The sequence below is a fragment of the Muscardinus avellanarius genome (genome assembly GCF_963383645.1).
Source record: "Muscardinus avellanarius genome assembly, chromosome: 6".
Lineage (NCBI taxonomy): Eukaryota > Metazoa > Chordata > Mammalia > Rodentia > Gliridae > Muscardinus > Muscardinus avellanarius.
In genome coordinates, this window is record NC_137791.1 from 18561674 (window position 1) to 18580349 (window position 18676).

At 43.6% G+C, this 18676-nt stretch overlaps 1 protein-coding gene across 5 annotated transcripts in view; it reads right to left on the reverse strand.

The window, feature by feature from the left end:
* SLC10A7 (solute carrier family 10 member 7) overlaps window positions 1–17908 on the reverse strand; it is a gene marked incomplete at both ends in the record, with an annotated part of 258607 nt that extends 240699 nt beyond the window's left edge. For 4 of the 5 annotated variants that reach the window (XM_080697885.1, XM_080697886.1, XM_080697887.1 and 1 more), the window contains 3 exons: window positions 5549–5685; window positions 12450–12532; window positions 17809–17908. In XM_080697885.1, coding sequence (XP_080554011.1) covers window positions 5549–5685; window positions 12450–12532; window positions 17809–17908 — 320 coding nt within the window. The remainder of the gene's footprint in view (window positions 1–5548; window positions 5686–12449; window positions 12533–17808) is intronic. The other variant, XM_080697888.1, reaches the window with a different exon arrangement.
* Window positions 17909–18676: the final 768 nt, after the last annotated feature.

The following is an 18676-nucleotide window of genomic DNA, read 5'->3' on the forward strand; positions in this document are numbered from 1 at the left end:
TTGTAATCCCAGCGCTTGGGAGGCTAAGACAGGAGGATGACACAAGCTCAAAGCCAGCCTCAGTTACTTAGTGAGGCTCTCAGCAATTTAGTGAGACCCTGTTTCAAAATAAAATATAAAATAGGTCAGGGGCGTAACCCGGAGGTAGAGGCCCCCTGTGTTCTATCCCTAGTACCACAAAAATAAATAAATAAATTAATTAATTAAATAAATAAAATAAGGAAAATTCCTAAACTAAATAGTGAATATATGCGTGGTATATTACATAAGGGTATAAAAAGCATAAGACATTATTTCTGCCTAGAAAGATTCGATGCACAAATGCAGATAGCTAGCAGCAAAATTAGTACTGTTGCCTCCTTAAGATACAATTCTACGTCCTTTATCACAAAGCACTGTTAATTATAAAAAATGCTCTGCCTCCACGACCCCACAGCTCATTCGCTCTTAACTCCTCTGGAACTGGCTTTCTTCTACTAGTATAAAAGTGCTGATCTTAAGAGTGACCTCCAGACCCAACGTCCATGTTCACTCCATCTACACTCTTGCTTCTTAGAGGACTCTTGTTTTCTTCGGTGCCATCTCACTTCATCACTATGGTTTATATAAACCTCCCCCACTCCCTGCCCAGCCCAGCACTGGAGAGTGGACCCAGGGCCGCTCTACCTCTGAGCTACACCTCCAGCCCTTTTCCTTTTTTAACTTGAAACAGGGTCTCACTAAGTCGCTGAGGTAGGTCTCAATCCTGAGATCCTCTTTTCTCAGCCTCCCAAGTACTAGGGTCACGTGTGTGTACCACTGTGTCCAGCTATTTCTTATCTTGTAAATAAGCCCATTATGATTTTGTGCTGTCTCTCCTGCTTCCTTTTCAATATAATTTTTTTTCCAGTACTTGGGATGGAACCCAGGGGCATTCTACCTCTGAGCTATACCCCCAGCCCTATTTTTAATTCTTTATTTTGAAACAAGGTCTCACTGAGTTGCAAAGGGCCTCACTAAGTAGCTGAGGCTGTCCACGAACCCTGATCCTCCTGTCTCAGCCTTTCAAATGCCGGAATTACAAGTGTGCGCCACCACGCCCGGCTTTTTCAATATAATTTTTAACCTGTACAAATACTTTTAACTTTCTATATCTAGCCCTAATTACTACTTCCCAATATTGTAGTTGCTAGATTGCTCCCCAAACTAAAAGTGTCTAATATTGAATTTGTTTTCTTTTTTCAGTTTTATCAAAATATAATTGACAGATAAAAATCGAATACAGTGAGAGTATACAACATGTTTTGATATATGTTTATATTGTTACCACTAACAATATAATTAAAAGTATAATATATTGATATTATATATTTGTATTTTGTTATATTTTTAATTATATTGTTAATAATAATTCTTAAATTATCACCACTATCATGGTAATTACATATTTATCACCTTACATAGATATATTTGTGTATATGCAGTAAGAGAACATTTAAGATCTCTCAGAAATTTTTAAGTTTATATTATATTATTATTAATTATAATCCCTCTGCTCCAAAATATATCTCCAGAATGAAAATATATAATTATATGATAAATGTAAATATAGATATAGATATAGATAGTGTGTGTGTGTGTGTGTGTGTGTGTGTGTGTGTGTGTGCGTGTGTGTGTGTGTAATTGTGAATTGAACCCAGGGACATTTATCTTTTGTTTTGAAGCAGGGTTTTGCTAGTTTGCTGAAAGCCTCACTACATCACTAAAGCTGATTTCAAACCTGAGATCCTCCTGCCTCAGCCTCCTAGGTACTGGGATTACAGACATGCTCCATCATGCCTCGCTAAATTTATATATCTTCCAAATAATCGATTTTCCCTGTGAACGTGCCACAGGAACCGGTTTTCATCTGATGATTCTGTTTGGAATTCTGGAGTTCTATGTGACTTTGCTCCTTAAAAATCGTGACTTGGGAACCAGTCACCACGACCAGGTTTCCGTCCTCCTCAGACCTCTGCTCCCACCCCTGGCAAGATGCGCTTCTCCCAAGCCCAGTCACTTAACAAATGTCTGGAAGAGTGATCTCTCCCTTCACACTGACCCTTCCTCATAGAAAGCTGGAGAACAGGCTCAGAACACCTTTATTTCAACGTGATCCTGAGCTAGGAGTTTGCACCTCCCTCAAATTAACATGCCAAGTGTGTACTCTCAAATCGGGGAGGGGAAGAGAGAAATGAGTGTGCCCCATGGGAAGAGCTCCTCTAAATGACTTAGGGCAAGTGTGTACTTTTTAAAGTTTAACGTCCCAAGGTGAGAACTATATGCTTGTTTCATTTAGATTGCAGGTGCTATACCGTTCTAATAATAAACACAGCGCAGTGCTATCCGACTATAATCCTCCTGAATGACCCCCTTTTAGCACACTGTTCTCTTGTTTTGACACTTTTAAGAGCTCTCCCTCCTCTGTAGCTTCAAACCCAAATTCTTCAGTACAGCAGTTCAGGCCTGAGCTGACTTGGCCTTGAAGAAATATTTTATCTTTTATTCTTACCCTAAAAAAAAAATCCTTCATCTGTTGATGCCTTAAACGCCCCACTGTTACACTCTCTACTTTAGGTATACACCCCTTGCCAATCCATTTATCCTTTAGTGGACTACACCATCCATTAGACAAATCCTATGCTACCCCACTGGGTTTGCTTACTATAATTAACAATCACGTATCCAACTCGGTTAGAAGTGTCCTGAAGCCGGGCGTGGTGGCGCACGCTTGTAATCCCCGCGCTTGGGAGGCGGAGACAGGAGGATCGCGCAGGTTCGAAGCCAGCCTCAGCTGGCTTAGGAGACCCTGTTTCCAAATAAAAATATATTTTAAAAAATAGGTCTGGGAGTGTAGCCCGGAGGTAGAAGGGCTTCCAGGAACCCCAGTACCACCAAAAAAATAAATAAATAAACAAATAAAATAATAATAATAAAAATAAAATAAATAAATAAAAGTATAAAATAGGTCTGGGAGTATAGCCCAGATATAGAAGGGCTTCCAGGAACCCCAGTACCACCAAAATAATAATAATAATAATAATAATAATAATATTAAAAAGTATAAAATAGGTCTGGGAGTGTAGCCTGGAGGTAGAAGGGCTTCCAGGAACCCCAGTACCACCAAAATAAATAAATAAACAAATAAAATAATAATAATAAAAATAAATAAATAAATAAAAGTATAAAATAGGTCTGGGAGTATAGCCCAGATATAGACGGGCTTCCAGGAACCCCAACACCACCAAAATAATAATAATAATAATAATAATAATAATAATAATAATAATAATATAAAAAAGTATAAAATAGGTCTGGGAGTGTAGCCTGGAGGTAGAAGGGCTTCCAGGAACCCCAGTACCACCAAAAAAAAAAAAAAAAAAAAATAATAATAATAATAATAATAATAATAATAAAATAAATAAATAAATAAATAAAAGTATAAAATAGGTCTGGGAGTGTAGCCCGGACATAGAAGGGCTTCCAGGAACCCCAGTACCTCCAAAAAAAAAAAAAAAGAGAGAGAGAGAGAGAAGTGTCCCGAAGACAGGAAAAAGTTAATGTCCTCCTCCCTGTGTCCTTCACCTGGCAGATACTCAGTAACTACTAGTTCTGGACACACATACACTGTTGCTCTAAAAGAAGGCCATCTTATTTATGTGTTATCTTAAAGCTTTCTGGTGAAATTTGATGTTCATGCCCTAAAACTCGATCTGGCCCAAATGGCACTGGTTTTCCCCTCTGGTCATACACTGTTTCTCCCCAGTTAAGTAAATGATGCAGTTACCCCGTGGCTCAGACTTAAAGCCTCCAAGTCACCCCGGGTGCCTTCCTCTGTCTCTTCACTGTACATCTCTTCCAGCCCGGCCTCTTAGGAGCTCTGTTAGTATCTACCCTGCATACACTCTTTCCTCTCTCTTGCACGACCAGCTCACCCCTGGTCCCCGAGCCCATTCTCCAGCATCTTGTCAGCCCCCTCTGCTCTCCACTCCCCACACAGCAGCCAGAAGGATCATCCACAAATATAAATTAGGACATACAACATCCTCGAACTCGCAGTAGCTTCTGGTAACAGGAGAAGTCAGGCCTGGACGCTTTCCCACACACTTCCAAGGCTCTGCATAGCTGGCTCCTGCCGACCCTCCTGCCTCCGCCCCGACCGCCCTTCCTGCACACCACTGGCCCCGGCTAGCGCAGTCGCTCGGTGGACACGACAACGCACCTGGCTTATTTCTACCTTGGAAACTTTGTACACTCTGCTTCCTTTCCCTAGAATATTCTGTCCCAATTCTGCAATTTCAGTTAATCAGCAGCCTACCCACCCACCCACCTCCAACCACATTGTGTGTGTGTGTGTGTGTGTGTGTGTGTGTGTGTGTGTGTGTGTGTTTTGCAGTACTGGGGATGGAACTCAGGGGCATTCTACTTCTGAACCACACCCCCAGCACTATTTTTTATTTTATTTAGAAACAGGGTCTCACTGAGTTACAAAGGGTCTCACTAAGTAGCTGAGGCTGTCCGAGAACTCTGATCCTCCTGTCTCCGCCTCCCAAATGCCACGGGTATAAGTGTGCGCCACCACGCCCGGCCACATTGTGGGTTAACTATTCTCACATCTCTTCTTTTTGTCTGTCTCATCTACCTGTGTGTTTACTGATCATCACAGCCTGAGTCTCCCCAATATGCAAAATGAACTGGCACACCGCTGTTTCTCCATTATTACATATAACAATTCTCGGCACACAGTAGGGGCTAAATATGTAACGTGAACAAATAAATGACCTCAGCTGATATCCCCAACATCATTTTTAAGTAGGAAGTAAAAGTATGATCATCAGGGAAATTGAGATGCAAAACTATTAAATAACTTTGCTCAAGACACATAGCGTGTTAGGGATAGGAACAGAACTCAACTGTTTCAGCTCTTACACACTGACGCTAAAATGATTTAAAACAACTTTAAACCACCTCAAATAATTTTTAATTGTTATTTTCCTTAAACATAAAGACATTTTAATGAACAAAAAGGATTCCAATAAAATCCACTGTTAATTCAACTATTATCTCAAACACAGACTATATGAAAAAGTAAGTATGTCCCACATATGTATATATTTTCTTTCTTATGCACTTTGAAGAAAAAACATAATATGAAGCCATCATTTATATACATTTGGTAAGATATAGAATAGAAACTTCAAGCACTCAATGGACAGCCTGCATTGTATATAAGATCTTCCAATCTCTCGTCTCTTCCATTTATTTCCTCTTTAAAATTCCCAGAAACACATCCATCCTTAAGAAAGACCCTTAAGATTAAGTATGGCTGAGGGAGGTTTCCGATGCTGTTAAACAGTTCTTTGATGGACCCTTCTGATGAAATGCTATTGTTAAGACCTGTGTAAAGTTAAGTGTTTTTATTTTTATAAGAGAGTACACATGATTCCTTTTGTGTCTAGTTTCTATAGAAACGATAATGTCACTGGAGATGTCCCATTAAAAATACACCCTTCAAAAGATTCCAACATACCCTTTTAGAAGCCATTCATTGATGGGAGTGATGGATAAAAGCTGAAGAAAGAGCCATATTGTTGCTGGGAAAAACGCAAGTGTAAAGATCTGAATGAAAAGGTGCAGCTTCACGTGTACCAAGGCACTGGTCAGCTCCTGGGGAAAGAAGGACACAAAATGAATAAAGGTACGCAAACTACTTCCGAAAAGAGAATGCTGCTAAAATAACGCTGCATGAGTGAGGTTTTATTTCTGTGCTGTTTCAGAGCTAAATTTTTTATCTATAAACATATTTATAAAAGGGAGATTTCAAGAGAAAAAAAGTGTTCGTTATTATAAAGTACTTTTTTTGAGGTACCGGGGATGGAACCCAGGGGCATTCTACCTCTGAGCTACACCTCCAACCCTATTTTTTATTCTTTATTTTGAAACAGGGTCTCGCTGAGTTGCAGAGGGCCTCATTAAGTAGCTGAGGCTGTCCGCGAACCGAGATCCTCCTGTCTCAGCCTCCCAAGTACTGGGATTCCAGGCGTGTGCCACCACGCCCGGCTCTATTATCCCTATTTTACTGATGAAGAAATTGACATTGAGAGCTACCACGCAGTGAATAGCATTCTCAAGCCCATTCCTGACACACTGTCACGCCCTTCCCCACTTCTGTTATATCACACCATTGCTCCAAGATGGGAGAGAATGTACACTAAACATACCCCAGCATGTGTGATGAGTCTCACAGCGAAAATAAAGTTATTCATTAACCTCCACGTTCAAATGTATGTAAACTTACAAACATTTGCACTTGAATTTGTGTTATGTGGTTGAAATAAAACACACTTGAAGAATAGTAGAAAAAAGTCTTTTAAAACATACAAATAATTATTAAAGCATATTTAAAGGTATCAGTAACTCATTGGTCATAAAAATAAAAACTACAAACCCCCGCAGTTTAAGGAAGATGTTAAAGATGCCTCAAACTCAGAGACATTAGGCAAAGTGGACCAGTTTGATAAACAGTAGTTAATGTCCATTCTGTTACCAATTCCCACCTCCTGGGATCTGTCTCGTCGGCTCCCACGTCCCAGTGTGGAAATACACACAGAAGCTCCTGTTTAGCCACTAGATGTCTATAAAGACATATAAGAAATCTGGGTCTAATTTAGAGTCATAGGGACACCAGGCCTAGCAGAAGCCATAGTAGGTATATCAGACCTAAAGAAACAAGCAACCGCACAGACTCAGAATCTCCCCACCCTAGTACTGGGGATTGAACCCAGGGGCATTTTACCTTCAAGCTAACCTGCAAGGCCTTTCTACTTTTCCTTTTGAAACAAGGGTCTTGCTAGTGACTGAGGCTGGCCTCGAACCTGTAATTCCACTGCCTTAGCCTCCCAAGTACTGAGAGTACAGGCATGTGGCATTACACCTGGCCAAAATCAGAAATCGTAAGGTTACACCCCAGAAAAAATCGTAAGCAACACCAAGTCACAGAGTTCTCCGTCATCCTGAAACCAAATCTCATTTACGTATACTCAGAGGCACTTGACAAATATCCAACAAATATTCCTTTTTTATTTTAAAAAATTGTAATGCAATGATCAGTCAGAATGCAGCAACAAAGGCATTTGAATGCCTCTGACTGGAATATCAAATAGTGTAACTTGCAGCTGGGCGTGGTGGTGCACACTTGTAATCCCAGGATCAGGAGTTGAGACCGGAGGATTGTGGTTCGCGGACAGCCTCAGCTACTTAGTGAGGCTCTGCGCAACTTAGTGAGACCCTGTTTCAAATTAAAGAATAAAAAGTAGGGCGGGGGTGTAGCTCGGAGGTCAAATGCCCCTGGGTTCCATCCCTAGACCTGCAAAAAAAAGAAAAAAGAAAAAGAAAGAAAGAAAGAAAACACTAGCTGACCTAACAAATACAACTGGAAACAACTGGCAGTCCATCAGAATAACGCTAAAAGCCAGGCATGGTGGCGCACGCTTGTAATCCCAGCATTTGGGAGGCTGAGACTGGAGGATCGTGGTTCACGGACAGCCTCAGCTACTTAGTGAGGTCCTCTGCAACTCAGTGAGACCGTTTCAAAATAAAGAATAAAAAATAGGGCAGGCAGTGTAGCTCGGAGGTCGAATCCCCTTGGGTTCCATCCCCAGACCCACAAAAAAAAAAAAAAGAATAACGTTAAAGAACTCAGGAAAATGAGTCGTAGAGGCCTTTCATGCTGGGTCACCAAAGACTACGTAACCACAGGCAAGTCACAGACATGAAGCGCTGTGTGTCTAGGAAAGATGTTTAAGACAAATGCAAAAGCCCAGTGTCATATATTTTTCGTATCTTCTTCCTATAACAATAAAGATCAAAGAAGAAAACACTGAAAAAGAATGTAAACCCTATACAATCCAAAATAGTATCACAGCATACACACACAGAGAGCATTTAGGGCCACGTATTTAAATAAACGCCACCATGAATCATTAAAAAGTTGGCGCTGCATGACATTCTGTTTATTCACATGTAACACAGGTCAAATCCCATTAAAAGAAACTTGAGGGGATTCTCCAAACGACGTACTGAGTAAGCCAGAGTCTCGCCAACAGCATCAAGAATTGCTTAAAATCAGGGCTGTAACTAGGAAGTAGAAATATTTTCATTACATACCAATTTCCCTTCCAGCCCTTCTTTGACCTCTATCTGATTCCCTCTCTGAGAATCAGCCTGGTAGCTCTGGGCTCGAAACGAGTACCATGAGCCTAAAGTTTAGAATGTACTGTATTTACTTTCCAACTAAAGGGATTAAAAATTCATAATTGGTTTAAGAAAATAAAATCCTATATATTCTGCCCTATTCCAGACCCTTCCTCAAGCCCTGAGCCTCCCACCGCCCTCTGTGTTTCTTTATAAGAAAAGCTTGATAACCACGGACACTAAAAGGCAATTGTTTGCACTAATTGGCCCTGTCCCAGTCTGTTAAGTGATACAGTCTCCGAACGTTTAGGTTAGAAGTTAGCTTAATGTGAAAGAAAATTAAAATGTTGACCTTACTTTACTATAACAAAATTTTAGAAATTATTTCAACAGCTATTTTGGAAACTGAAATAAATCAACATTCAAAATTGAAGATTTCAGTTGGGGATGGTAGTCCAATCTATAATCCTAGTACTTGGGAGACAGGAGGATCGCAGGTTCCAGGCCAGCCTGAGCAACTTAGCGAGACCCTGTTTCCAAATAAACCATTATAAACCAAGGTTGGCGGTGTAGCTCCGAGGTAGAATACCCCTGGGTTCAATCTCCAGTACCATAAAAAAATACCCCCCAAAATTACAAAACCCTCAAGATTTTATATTGCATTAGCATAAAAACTTTTATAATTTTAATATATCAGTAAAACAAATTTTAGAATATACATCATTAGCCGGGCGTGGTGGCCCATGCTTGTAATTCCCGCGTTTGGGAGGCAGAGACAGGAGGATCGCGCAGGTTCAAAGCCAGCCGCTTAAGAGACCCTGTTTCCAAATTTTAAAAAGTATAAAAATGTGTCTGGGAGTGTATCCCGGAGGTAGAAGGGTTTCCAGGAACCCCAGTACCACCAAAAAAAAAAAAAAAAAAAAAAAAATATATATATATATATATATATATATACACATCATTAAATCAAGTTATGAGTAATACTACTTAAAATGTCCAATATAAATAAAACTTGAGGGGTCCAGAAAAAATACTTCCAAATAATCTCAGGTCAGTAATTTACTCTCTCTTAACAGTGCAAAAAAAAAAATGCATTATTCTAGGGCCTAACTAGAAAATAAATAGCAAGATGCCTCCTCCTATTTTACCACTGTTTAGTTAGCCAAAAAATTAGCAGGACTTAGAAATGGTCTAATATTACACAATGCTGCGCTCTAGCCCACCTTAGGTTAAATGGCTCTTGAAGATTATTCCACGCTGTTTTGGTTTGAAAGGGGTCTTTGGTGGAGGAAATGGCTTTGATGGCTACTAGATACCACCATCTGGCACGGTACTGAGGCATCTCATCCTCAAATCCAAAGGAGCCGGGTGACTCTGAAGGGCTCCTAGGTGCTGAGGGCAGCTGGTCCTTAGAGAAAGGCTCGGAGCTGCAAGTCTTCCTTCTGCAGCTCTTGCAACCCACAAAGTTGGCTGCCTTGCAGAATAACATTATGTGAGAAGCCAAGGAGCGAGACACCCCATCAAGTCTCTGGCCAGACTTGCCCTGGCATAGTAACAGCTGAAGCCATTAAGCAGCCACCAGGGGATATAGTTTGAGCAAAGTCCTAAACACAGTTCTTGGGCTGGGCAGCCACTCCACAAGGAGCGTGGCCAGGGCCAGCAGGAAGGCCTCGGGGTCAGGTAGTCCAGCACCCCCAGCACCCCGGTGATGGCAAACGTCTTTCTGTATCACTGTGCCCACATTTCAGAATCAATAGTAGAACTCAGGTGCTGAACAAAAAAAAAAAAAAATTTAATAATAATAATAATAATAATAATAATAATAATAATAATATGGTCCCTGTAATAATGGTTCCTTCGTCTCAATGAAATAAAAAAACTGGAATTTGATATTAATTCAGAAGTCCAATCCCAAGTCAGTTATTTTCAGAACAGCAAGTAATCAGTGCAAATATTTAAATTCTTTATTTTTTTTGGTGGTACTGGGGATGGAACCCAGGGGCTTTCTACCTCTGGGCTACACTCCCAGACCTATTTTATATTTTTTACTTGGAAACAGGGTCTCTTAAGCCAGCAGAAGCTAGCTTCAAACCTGTGTTTTCCTCCTGTCTCAGCCTCCCAAGCACTGGGATTACAAACCTGTGCCCAGCAGGTAATATTTTAAATTCCTGAGATATAGCTGGGTGTGGTGGCACACGCTTTTAATCCAAGCATTTGGGAGGCTGAGACAAGAGGATCGCCCATCACAGACAGCCTCAGCTACTTAGGAAGGCCCTTCGCAACTCAGTGAGACCCTATTTCAAAATAAAGAACAAAAACTAGGGCTGGGGGTGTAGCTCAAAGATAGAATACCTCTGGGTTCTATCCCCAATACCTCAAAAAAAAATCTTGAGATATAATTTATCCATTAGAAACACTACAGACTGCCTATTCTAGATCCTTATTCAAACCCTGACCCTCCTAGGCTCAAAAATTACCTCAATGAAAAATAAAAATGTATACCAACCTGATACATACAGAATATACTTTTTTTTTTTTACAGCGCTGGAGATTGAACCCAAGGGCATTCTATCTCCGAGCTACACCCCCAGCCCTATTTTTTTATTATTTATTTTTGAAACAGGGTCTCATTAAGTTGCGGAGGGCCTCACTAAGTAGCTAAGGCTGTCTGCAAACTGTAATCCTCCAGTCTCAGCCTCCCAAATGCTGGGATTACAAGCGTGAGCCACCACGCCCAGCGTCAGAATGTACAAATTTAGTAAAGTCATATTTTCCATGTTCTAAGAGCAATCTAAGGAAGCAACTGAATTTAGGCTTCACTCAAATCATACTTAAAAGAAAAGAAGGTCGAGACGTAATGCTGAGCCCCAATTTTAACTTTTAAAGCCAGTTTTGAAACAATTTTTTCTTACAGTAAGATTTTTCCATCTACATAAGAATAAGCATGTTTGTGCTAAAAAGACTATAAAATTTCTTCAAAAACAAGCTGATATTTTCACCTCTTTTTCTCAAATTATAAATTAAAAGAGAATCATAAAGCCTATTCATCTCTCTCAAATATAAAATTGTCTAGATTTCTTGTTTTCCAAGAGAATCCCACGTTCATTGAAGCCTAGATCAGTAAACGCCATTTCCTGTATGCATGATAGGTTGTGACTTGATAGAAAAAATGCCAATATTTCTCTTAACTATTAAATACTTTGTAAATATGCTAAGGAAGAGTGTGCTTTTTTAAAATAAAAATTAGTGCCGGGCGTGGTGGCACACTCCTGTAATCCCAGTACTTGGGAGGCTGAGACAGGAGGTTCGAGGCCAGCCTCAGCTACTGAGGTGAGATCCTCTGCAACTCAGTGAGACCCTGTTTCAAAATAAGGAAACAGGGGTTCCATACCCAGTACTGCAATAAATAAATATTAGTAAAAGTTATGACATACAAGAATGAGCACCATGAGTCCTGGGAATAAATGATCCCAAAAATTATGAAAATCAAACTGAACTTCAACAGCTCAACTGGGGCCACGCACAGTGTCTACCACTGCAATTTTCACCATAATTTGAGAAAGTTATGAAACAGATGCTTAAACTTACTCATTCTTACAATGTTCATGTGTTTATATATTAGTTAAATTAATTTTTTTTTTTGCGGGTCTGGGGATGAAACCCAGGGGCATTCGATCTCCAAGCTACACTCCCAGCCCTATATTTTTATTCGTTATTTTGAAACCAGTCTCACAAAGTTGCCGAGGGCCTCACTAAGTAGCTGAGGCTGTCCGCGAACCACGATCCTCCGGTCTCCGCCCGAATGCTGAGATTACAAACTTGCGCCACCACGCCCGGCTTAAAATAATTTTAAAAAGCAAAATATTTATTAATTCTTAGTATTAGTAAATATCTTAGTTTTTTTAATTACTAGATGAGAGATTATGTTACCATAGTCTTATATAATTTTATTTCATCTCTTCATGAACATATTAGTCATAGCATTTTTTCACTAAAAGGACTATTCACACACACACACACACACACACACACACACACACACACACACACTCATTTAACCCAGTCATCAGGGTCCAACTGCTCAACCACGAAGTTTTTAAAATACGTAGAAATAAGACACAAGTCCTTAGCTGCAGTCCCAGCTAGTTACCGCCATGGGGAAGTCTTCAGATTATAGATATAAATGGCTTTACAGAAAGATGCTGAAATTTCAAAACCTAAGTACAAATTAAGAGTACCTCTGTTTTTAAGGAGAGTCCACTGTTAAAGAAAATTGTTGCGACCGCAATGTAGGACACAGTTATTTCTGGCTTCAGTGGGCCTAAAAGAAAGAAGAAGCAGCTGTTAGGAAAGAATTTCCAGAGGGTAACTTCGTGTGAAATCAGAGTCTATGGGAGAAGCGGGGATAGTGCCTTAAACACTAGCTGTGGCCAAGCAGAGTGGCACAAGCCTATGATCCCAGCCACTGGGGAGGCTAAGGCAGGAGGATGGCAATTTTTTTTGTTTGTTTGTGGGTTTGGGGATGGAACCCAGGGGCATTTGACCTCTGAGCTACACCCCCTGCCCTTATTTTTTTTTTTTTATTCTTTATTTTGAAACAGGGTCTCACTGAGTTGCAGCGGGCCTCACAAAGTAGTTGAGGCTGGCCGTGAACCGCGATCCTCCGGTCTCAGCCTCCCGAATGCTGGGATTACAAGCGTGCGCCACCATGCCCGGCTGGAGGATGGCAATTTTAATACCAGTATTGATAATTTAGCCAGAACATGGTTTAAGATGGGTTTTTTTGTTTGTTTGTTTGTTTTGATAATGGATATTAAATCCAGGGGCATTCTATCTCCAAACTATACCCCCAACCTTTTTTAATTTTTTTTTTTTTTTTTTTTTTTTTGGTGGTACTGGGGATGGAACCTAGCGGCCTTCTACCTCTGGGCTACTGGGCTACACTCCCAGACCTATTGTATATCTTTTATTTGTCAATGGGGTCTCTTAAGCCAGTGGAAACTGGCTTTGAACCTGCATGATCCTCCTGTCTCAGCCTTCTAAGCCCGTTTTGAAACAGTCTAGTTAAGTTGCTGAGGCTGGCCTTGACCCTGTGATCCTCCGATCTCAGCCTCTCAAATCCTGGGATCATAGGTATGCACCACCCCACCAGGATCACACCCTATTTTAAGACAAAAAAAAATAAAAAAGGCTGCGGATGTAGCCCAGAAGTAGAATGCCCGAGTTCAATCTCCAGTACCACAAAAACAGGTCTTAACTGTATCTACCTCATTATCACTGCTGATATATTAGTCAAAATACCCCCAGACTCACAGGGTGTGCTGGCTCACAGCTTGTAATCCCAGTACTTGCGAGGCTAAGACAAGAGGATCACGTAGGTTCAAAGCCAGCCTCAGCTACTTAGTGAGACTCTCAGCAATTTAGTGAGACCTTGTTTCCAAACAAAATATAAAGAATAGGCTTGAGAGTGTAGCCCAGAGGTAGAAAGCCCCTGAGTTCCATCCCCAGTAACACACACACACACACACACACACACACACACACACACACACACACACACACAAATACCCCCAAACTCAAATGAAGAGTTAACGAAAGAAGTTCCCTTCTCTAACTTCGGCGCACGCTTGTAATCCCAGCATTTGCGAGGCTGAGACAGGAGGATCGCGGTTCGCGGACAGCCTCAGCTATTCAGTGAGGCCCTTTGCACCTCAGTGAGACTCTGTTTCAAAATAAAGAATAAAAAATAGGAAGCTGGGCGTGATGGCGCACGCTTGTAATCCCAGCATTTGGGAGGCCGAGACTGGAGTATCGCAGTTCGGGGACAGCCTCAGCTACTTAGGCCCTCTGTAACTTAGTGAGACCCTATTTCAAAATCAAGAATAAAAAACCGGGCAGGGGGTGTAGCTCGGAGGTTGAATGTCCCCGGGGTTCCATCCCCAGACTCCCCCTGCCCAAAAAAAAAGAATAAAAATAGGGCTGGGAGTGTCACTCCAGGGTAGAATGCCCCTGACTTCCATCCCCAGTACTGCAAATAATAATAATAATAATAATAATAATAATAATAATAATAACAGTAAATATGGCTTTATTTCTTCTCAGTTAACGGAAATAAAAGCTTGAATTCATGCCTGCCTTCAGCTCTGCCCATGAGCATTCATTCTACCAACGTGTGCAGAGCACTTACTATGTGTAAAGCAGCACAGAGAATACTTAATAACAGGCTGGTGTGAGGCGATGATCAAGTTGTGTCAGGCCGGGGACCCTGGGGAACCAGACAGGCCCGGTCCTCGTCCTCCAGGAAATCCTCTCTGGAGCTTAGCTGACATCACTGCGCATGCATTAATGTGCCTAATATTTACAGTATCATCCGTGACTTACATGCAATCAATCATCTTGAAGACCTAATGTGTTACCAAACAGATGCATTCTTTTACTTTTTATTTTTTATTTATTTATTTATTTATTTATTTGGTGCTACTGGGGTTCCTGGAAGCCCTTCTACCTCCAGGCTACACTCCCAGACCTATTTTATATCTTTTATTTGGAAACAGGGTCTCTTTTTTTTTTTTTTTTTGGTGGTACTGGGGTTCCTGGAAGCCCTTCTACCTCCGGGCTACACTCCCAGACCTATTTTTACATTTTTATTTGGAAACAGGGTCTCCTAAGCCAGCGCGCGCGGCTGGCTTCGAACCTGCGCGATCCTCCTGTCTCTGCCTCCCAAGCGCGGGGATGACAAGCGTGCGCCACCACGCCCCGCCAGATGATGCATTCTTTTAAAAGATGGAATTCTGGGAAAAGGCCATTTGGTACCTGTTTACAGGTCACTTTTCAACAGCGGCAATTTTGCCCCCCATGGATAGCTGGCAATGTCCGGAAAGTGTTTAGTTGTTGTGACTTAGAAAGTAGAGTGAGCTGTTGACACCTAGCGGGTAAAACTCAGGAATTCGGCTCAACATCTTGGGAGTTACAAAAAGGGCCCTCCAGCAACAAATCATGTCCCAAATGTCATTGATGCCCAGGCTGAGAAGCCCTGATATAGATAACAACACTTTAAAACTGAGATCAGCCGGCGTGGAGCCACCACACCTGGCTCGGGAACGATTTTATTTATTTATTTATTTATTTATTTATTTATTTTATTGTGTGTGTGGTACTGGGGGTGGGACCCAGGGGCTTTTCTACCTCCGGGCTATACTCCCAGACCTAGTTTATACTTTATTTGGAAGCAGGGTCTCACTAAGTTGCTGAGAGCCTCAATAAGTAGCTGAGGCTGGCTTCGAACCCTTGCGATCCTCCTGTCTCAGCCTCCCAAGCGCGGGGATTACAAGGGTGCGTCACCACGCCCGGCAACAGGAACAGGTTTTAAAGCTGAGGAGTTTGGCTTGTTCTAGATGTAAATGGCTCCCAGGAATTTTAAAGACTTTGTCTTTTGAAATCCATATTATTTTTATTTTCCTCCAATGCTCTGCTTTTTATGCAACTTAGATGAATCATGTTGGTCCAAAGACGCAGCTCCATGTCCAGCATGTGGTACTTTTTCAAAATAAAAAATAAAAAAGGCTGAGGGTATACCTCGGAGGTCAAATGTCCCTGGATTCAATCCCCAGTACAGCAAATAAATAAATTAAATAAATGGCCACGGGGATGGTGATGGAGCCCAGTGGTGGAGAACCTGCCCAGCATGCGTGAGGTCCTGGGCTCAATTCCTAACACTACAAAAATAAAAATAAAATGATCCAAAGCCGGGCGTGGTGGTGCACGCTTGTAATCCCAGCATTTGGGAGGCTGAGACAGGAGGATCACAGTTCACAGACAGCCTCAGCTAGTTAGGGAGGCCCTCTGCAACTCAGTGAGACCCGGTTTCAAAATAAAGACTAAAAAATTAGGGCTGGGGGTGTAGCTCGGAGGTAGAATGCCCCTGGGTTACAGCCTAGTATCGCAGAAAAAAAGAAAAATATTAATTCACTAACTCACGCAAATTTCTTACATGTTAGCACATCTCGTTAATATAAAAAATCATATTTACTAATATTGCCAAGCATAATTATTTAAAAGCTTTTATGTTTGGGGAAGCTTTCAAGATCACAGTTAAGCGGCTACAAATTTTTCAGATTCTAAACCAGGCGTGGTGGGGCACACCTGTAATCCCAGCATTCTGGAGGCTGAGACCGGAGGAGGATCGTGGTTCGTGGACAGCCTCAGCTGCTTAGTGAGGCCCTCTGCAACTCAGTGAGACCCGGTTTCAAAATAAAGAATAAAAAACTCGGGCTGGGGTGTAGCTCAGCGGTAGAATGCCCCTGGTTTCCATCCCTAGTACCAAAAAGTAAAATAAATAAATTTAAAAAAAAATAGCCGGGAGTGGTAGCGCACACTTGTAATCCCCGCGCTTGGGAGGCTGAGACAGGAGGATTGCACGGGTTCGAAGCCAGCCTCAGGTACTTAGTGAGGCTCTCAGCAAGTTAATGAGACCCTGTTTCCAAATAAAATAGAAAATAGGTCTGGGAGTATAGCTCGGAGGCAGAAAGCCTCTAGGTTCCATCCTCAGTACCACACACACAAAAATAAATAAATAAACAAATAAATAAATAAATAAATAAAATGATTCCAGAAGCTAATTCCAAATGAAGGACTCCTGAGTCCCAGGGAGAAAGAACCACTATTATCCTGAAAGAGCCTTTTAAGAAAAAAAGTGCAAACAACTTCCAATATCCTCATAAGCACTTCCTACTATAAAAAGATTGCGTTCTCTTCTGTATTTGCCTTTCTTATTTGATGTAGAAAGGAAACCTGTCGATAATCCAGGAAACCGTCAAGATAATAATAAAAAAAAAAGGGCTTAATTGCAGAACTCCAGCTCCTGTTGATGGCAGGTCGGGGGACCTCAAGGCGGGAGGTACCGAGTCTCCAGGTGCTGTCTGAGGTCGGGAGGGTGGAGGCCAGGCGTCACAGAGCTCCCACCCTCAGGGCCTGGGGCAGGCTCCGGGCGACCTGTCTACACCGCGCCTGGACCCACTTTGCACACATCCCAACACCCCGACCGTCCGCATCTGCGCTGCCCGTGCAGCGGCCGAGCCCGGCGCACGCGGAAGTGGGGTCCCCAAGCGCAACGTGTCGGTCGCTCGGGAGTCTCAGCAGCAAATCGTCACTTTCCGGCACGTGGGCCCCAAAAATCTGAGTTGGGACGCGGAGTGGGGATGGCGACTCTTTTACCCCTACCCCCCTACTTTTTTTTTTTCTTTCTTTTTTAACGTGCGTTGGAGGAGGAGTGGGAAACAGCCTAGATCGGGAGGTCCGAGGAACTCCGGGCCACCCGGAGTCCCTTGGGGAGAGGATGCTACTTTGAAGGCTAGGGGATAAGTTTCACGCTCGGCCACCTCACTCCGGGCTTGACACGGGGCAGGGTCGTCGGCTGTGGGCGCTCAGACCCCTGTCCCTAACGACAAGTCCCCTCCAGGGCTGGTCAATCAGAAAAGCGGCCCCACCACAGGGCCGGAGGAGCCGCGGGCCGGCAGCGCCCGGCGCAGAGCCCGTCGGCACCCGCTCGGGACCGCTCGGGACCGCCGCCCCGCACCCCGACGCCCCGGCCGCACTCACCCCCGCGCACGCCCACGGCCGGCCCGAGCTTGGCGCCCGCGATGGCCAGCACGATCCCGACCAGGAACCAGTCCTTCCGCAGCCGCTCCAGCAGCCTCATGTTTGTTAGGGTGGGCGCGTTTTGTTTGTTTGTTTGGCCCTTTTTCTCTTCGAGCTGCGATCCCTCGGTCCCCGCGGCGTCTCCACACTTTCCTCGGTCCCTCCAGACATGCAGCAGAGCGAGTCAAATTGCCACTTGTGAACTAAAGACCGGAGGGCTGCTCCGGCGGCTCGGAGGAGGGCCGGGAGTAGTAGTATCCAGTGACAGGAAAGTCTCGCTGAGCGCCGCCATCACTACCGCGCGCCTCCTAATAGACGCGCACGAAGATCCGGCCGCGGGCTCCCGGGGGCGCGGGTGACCTGCAAAGGAGACTCGGACCCGCACCGAGCGCCGGCGGCCCGCGGAGGGCAGCTGGCCACCCGGTGGGACCCCAGACCTGCTGCCGCCCTGGCCCGCCAAAGCTTGGGAATGACGGGATGAGAAGGTGTCGCCACCCAGCCTCATCGAGAGTCTCACTAGAACATAACAGGAAGGGCGCCCATCTGCACCCCTCGAGCCAACGCGCCCCGCGAGCCTCGGGCCTTGAGCCCCTGGGCAGGGCTGGCGAGCGGCTGAGTCGCGGTTTCTGCCGGGGTGCGGGCTTTCGGGGGCGCGCTTCTTCGGAGCATTACGGCGCCTCCAGCCGCCGGTGCTGACGCGGTGCGGGGGGAGGGGAGGCCGCTGGGTCTTGGGGTTCGCGGCTCCCCGAGCTCCGGGGCTTTACCCAGGCTGTGGGTTCAAGCTCGGGCGCCCGGAGGACGCCCAGGCTCGCAGGACCCCCCTGCTGCG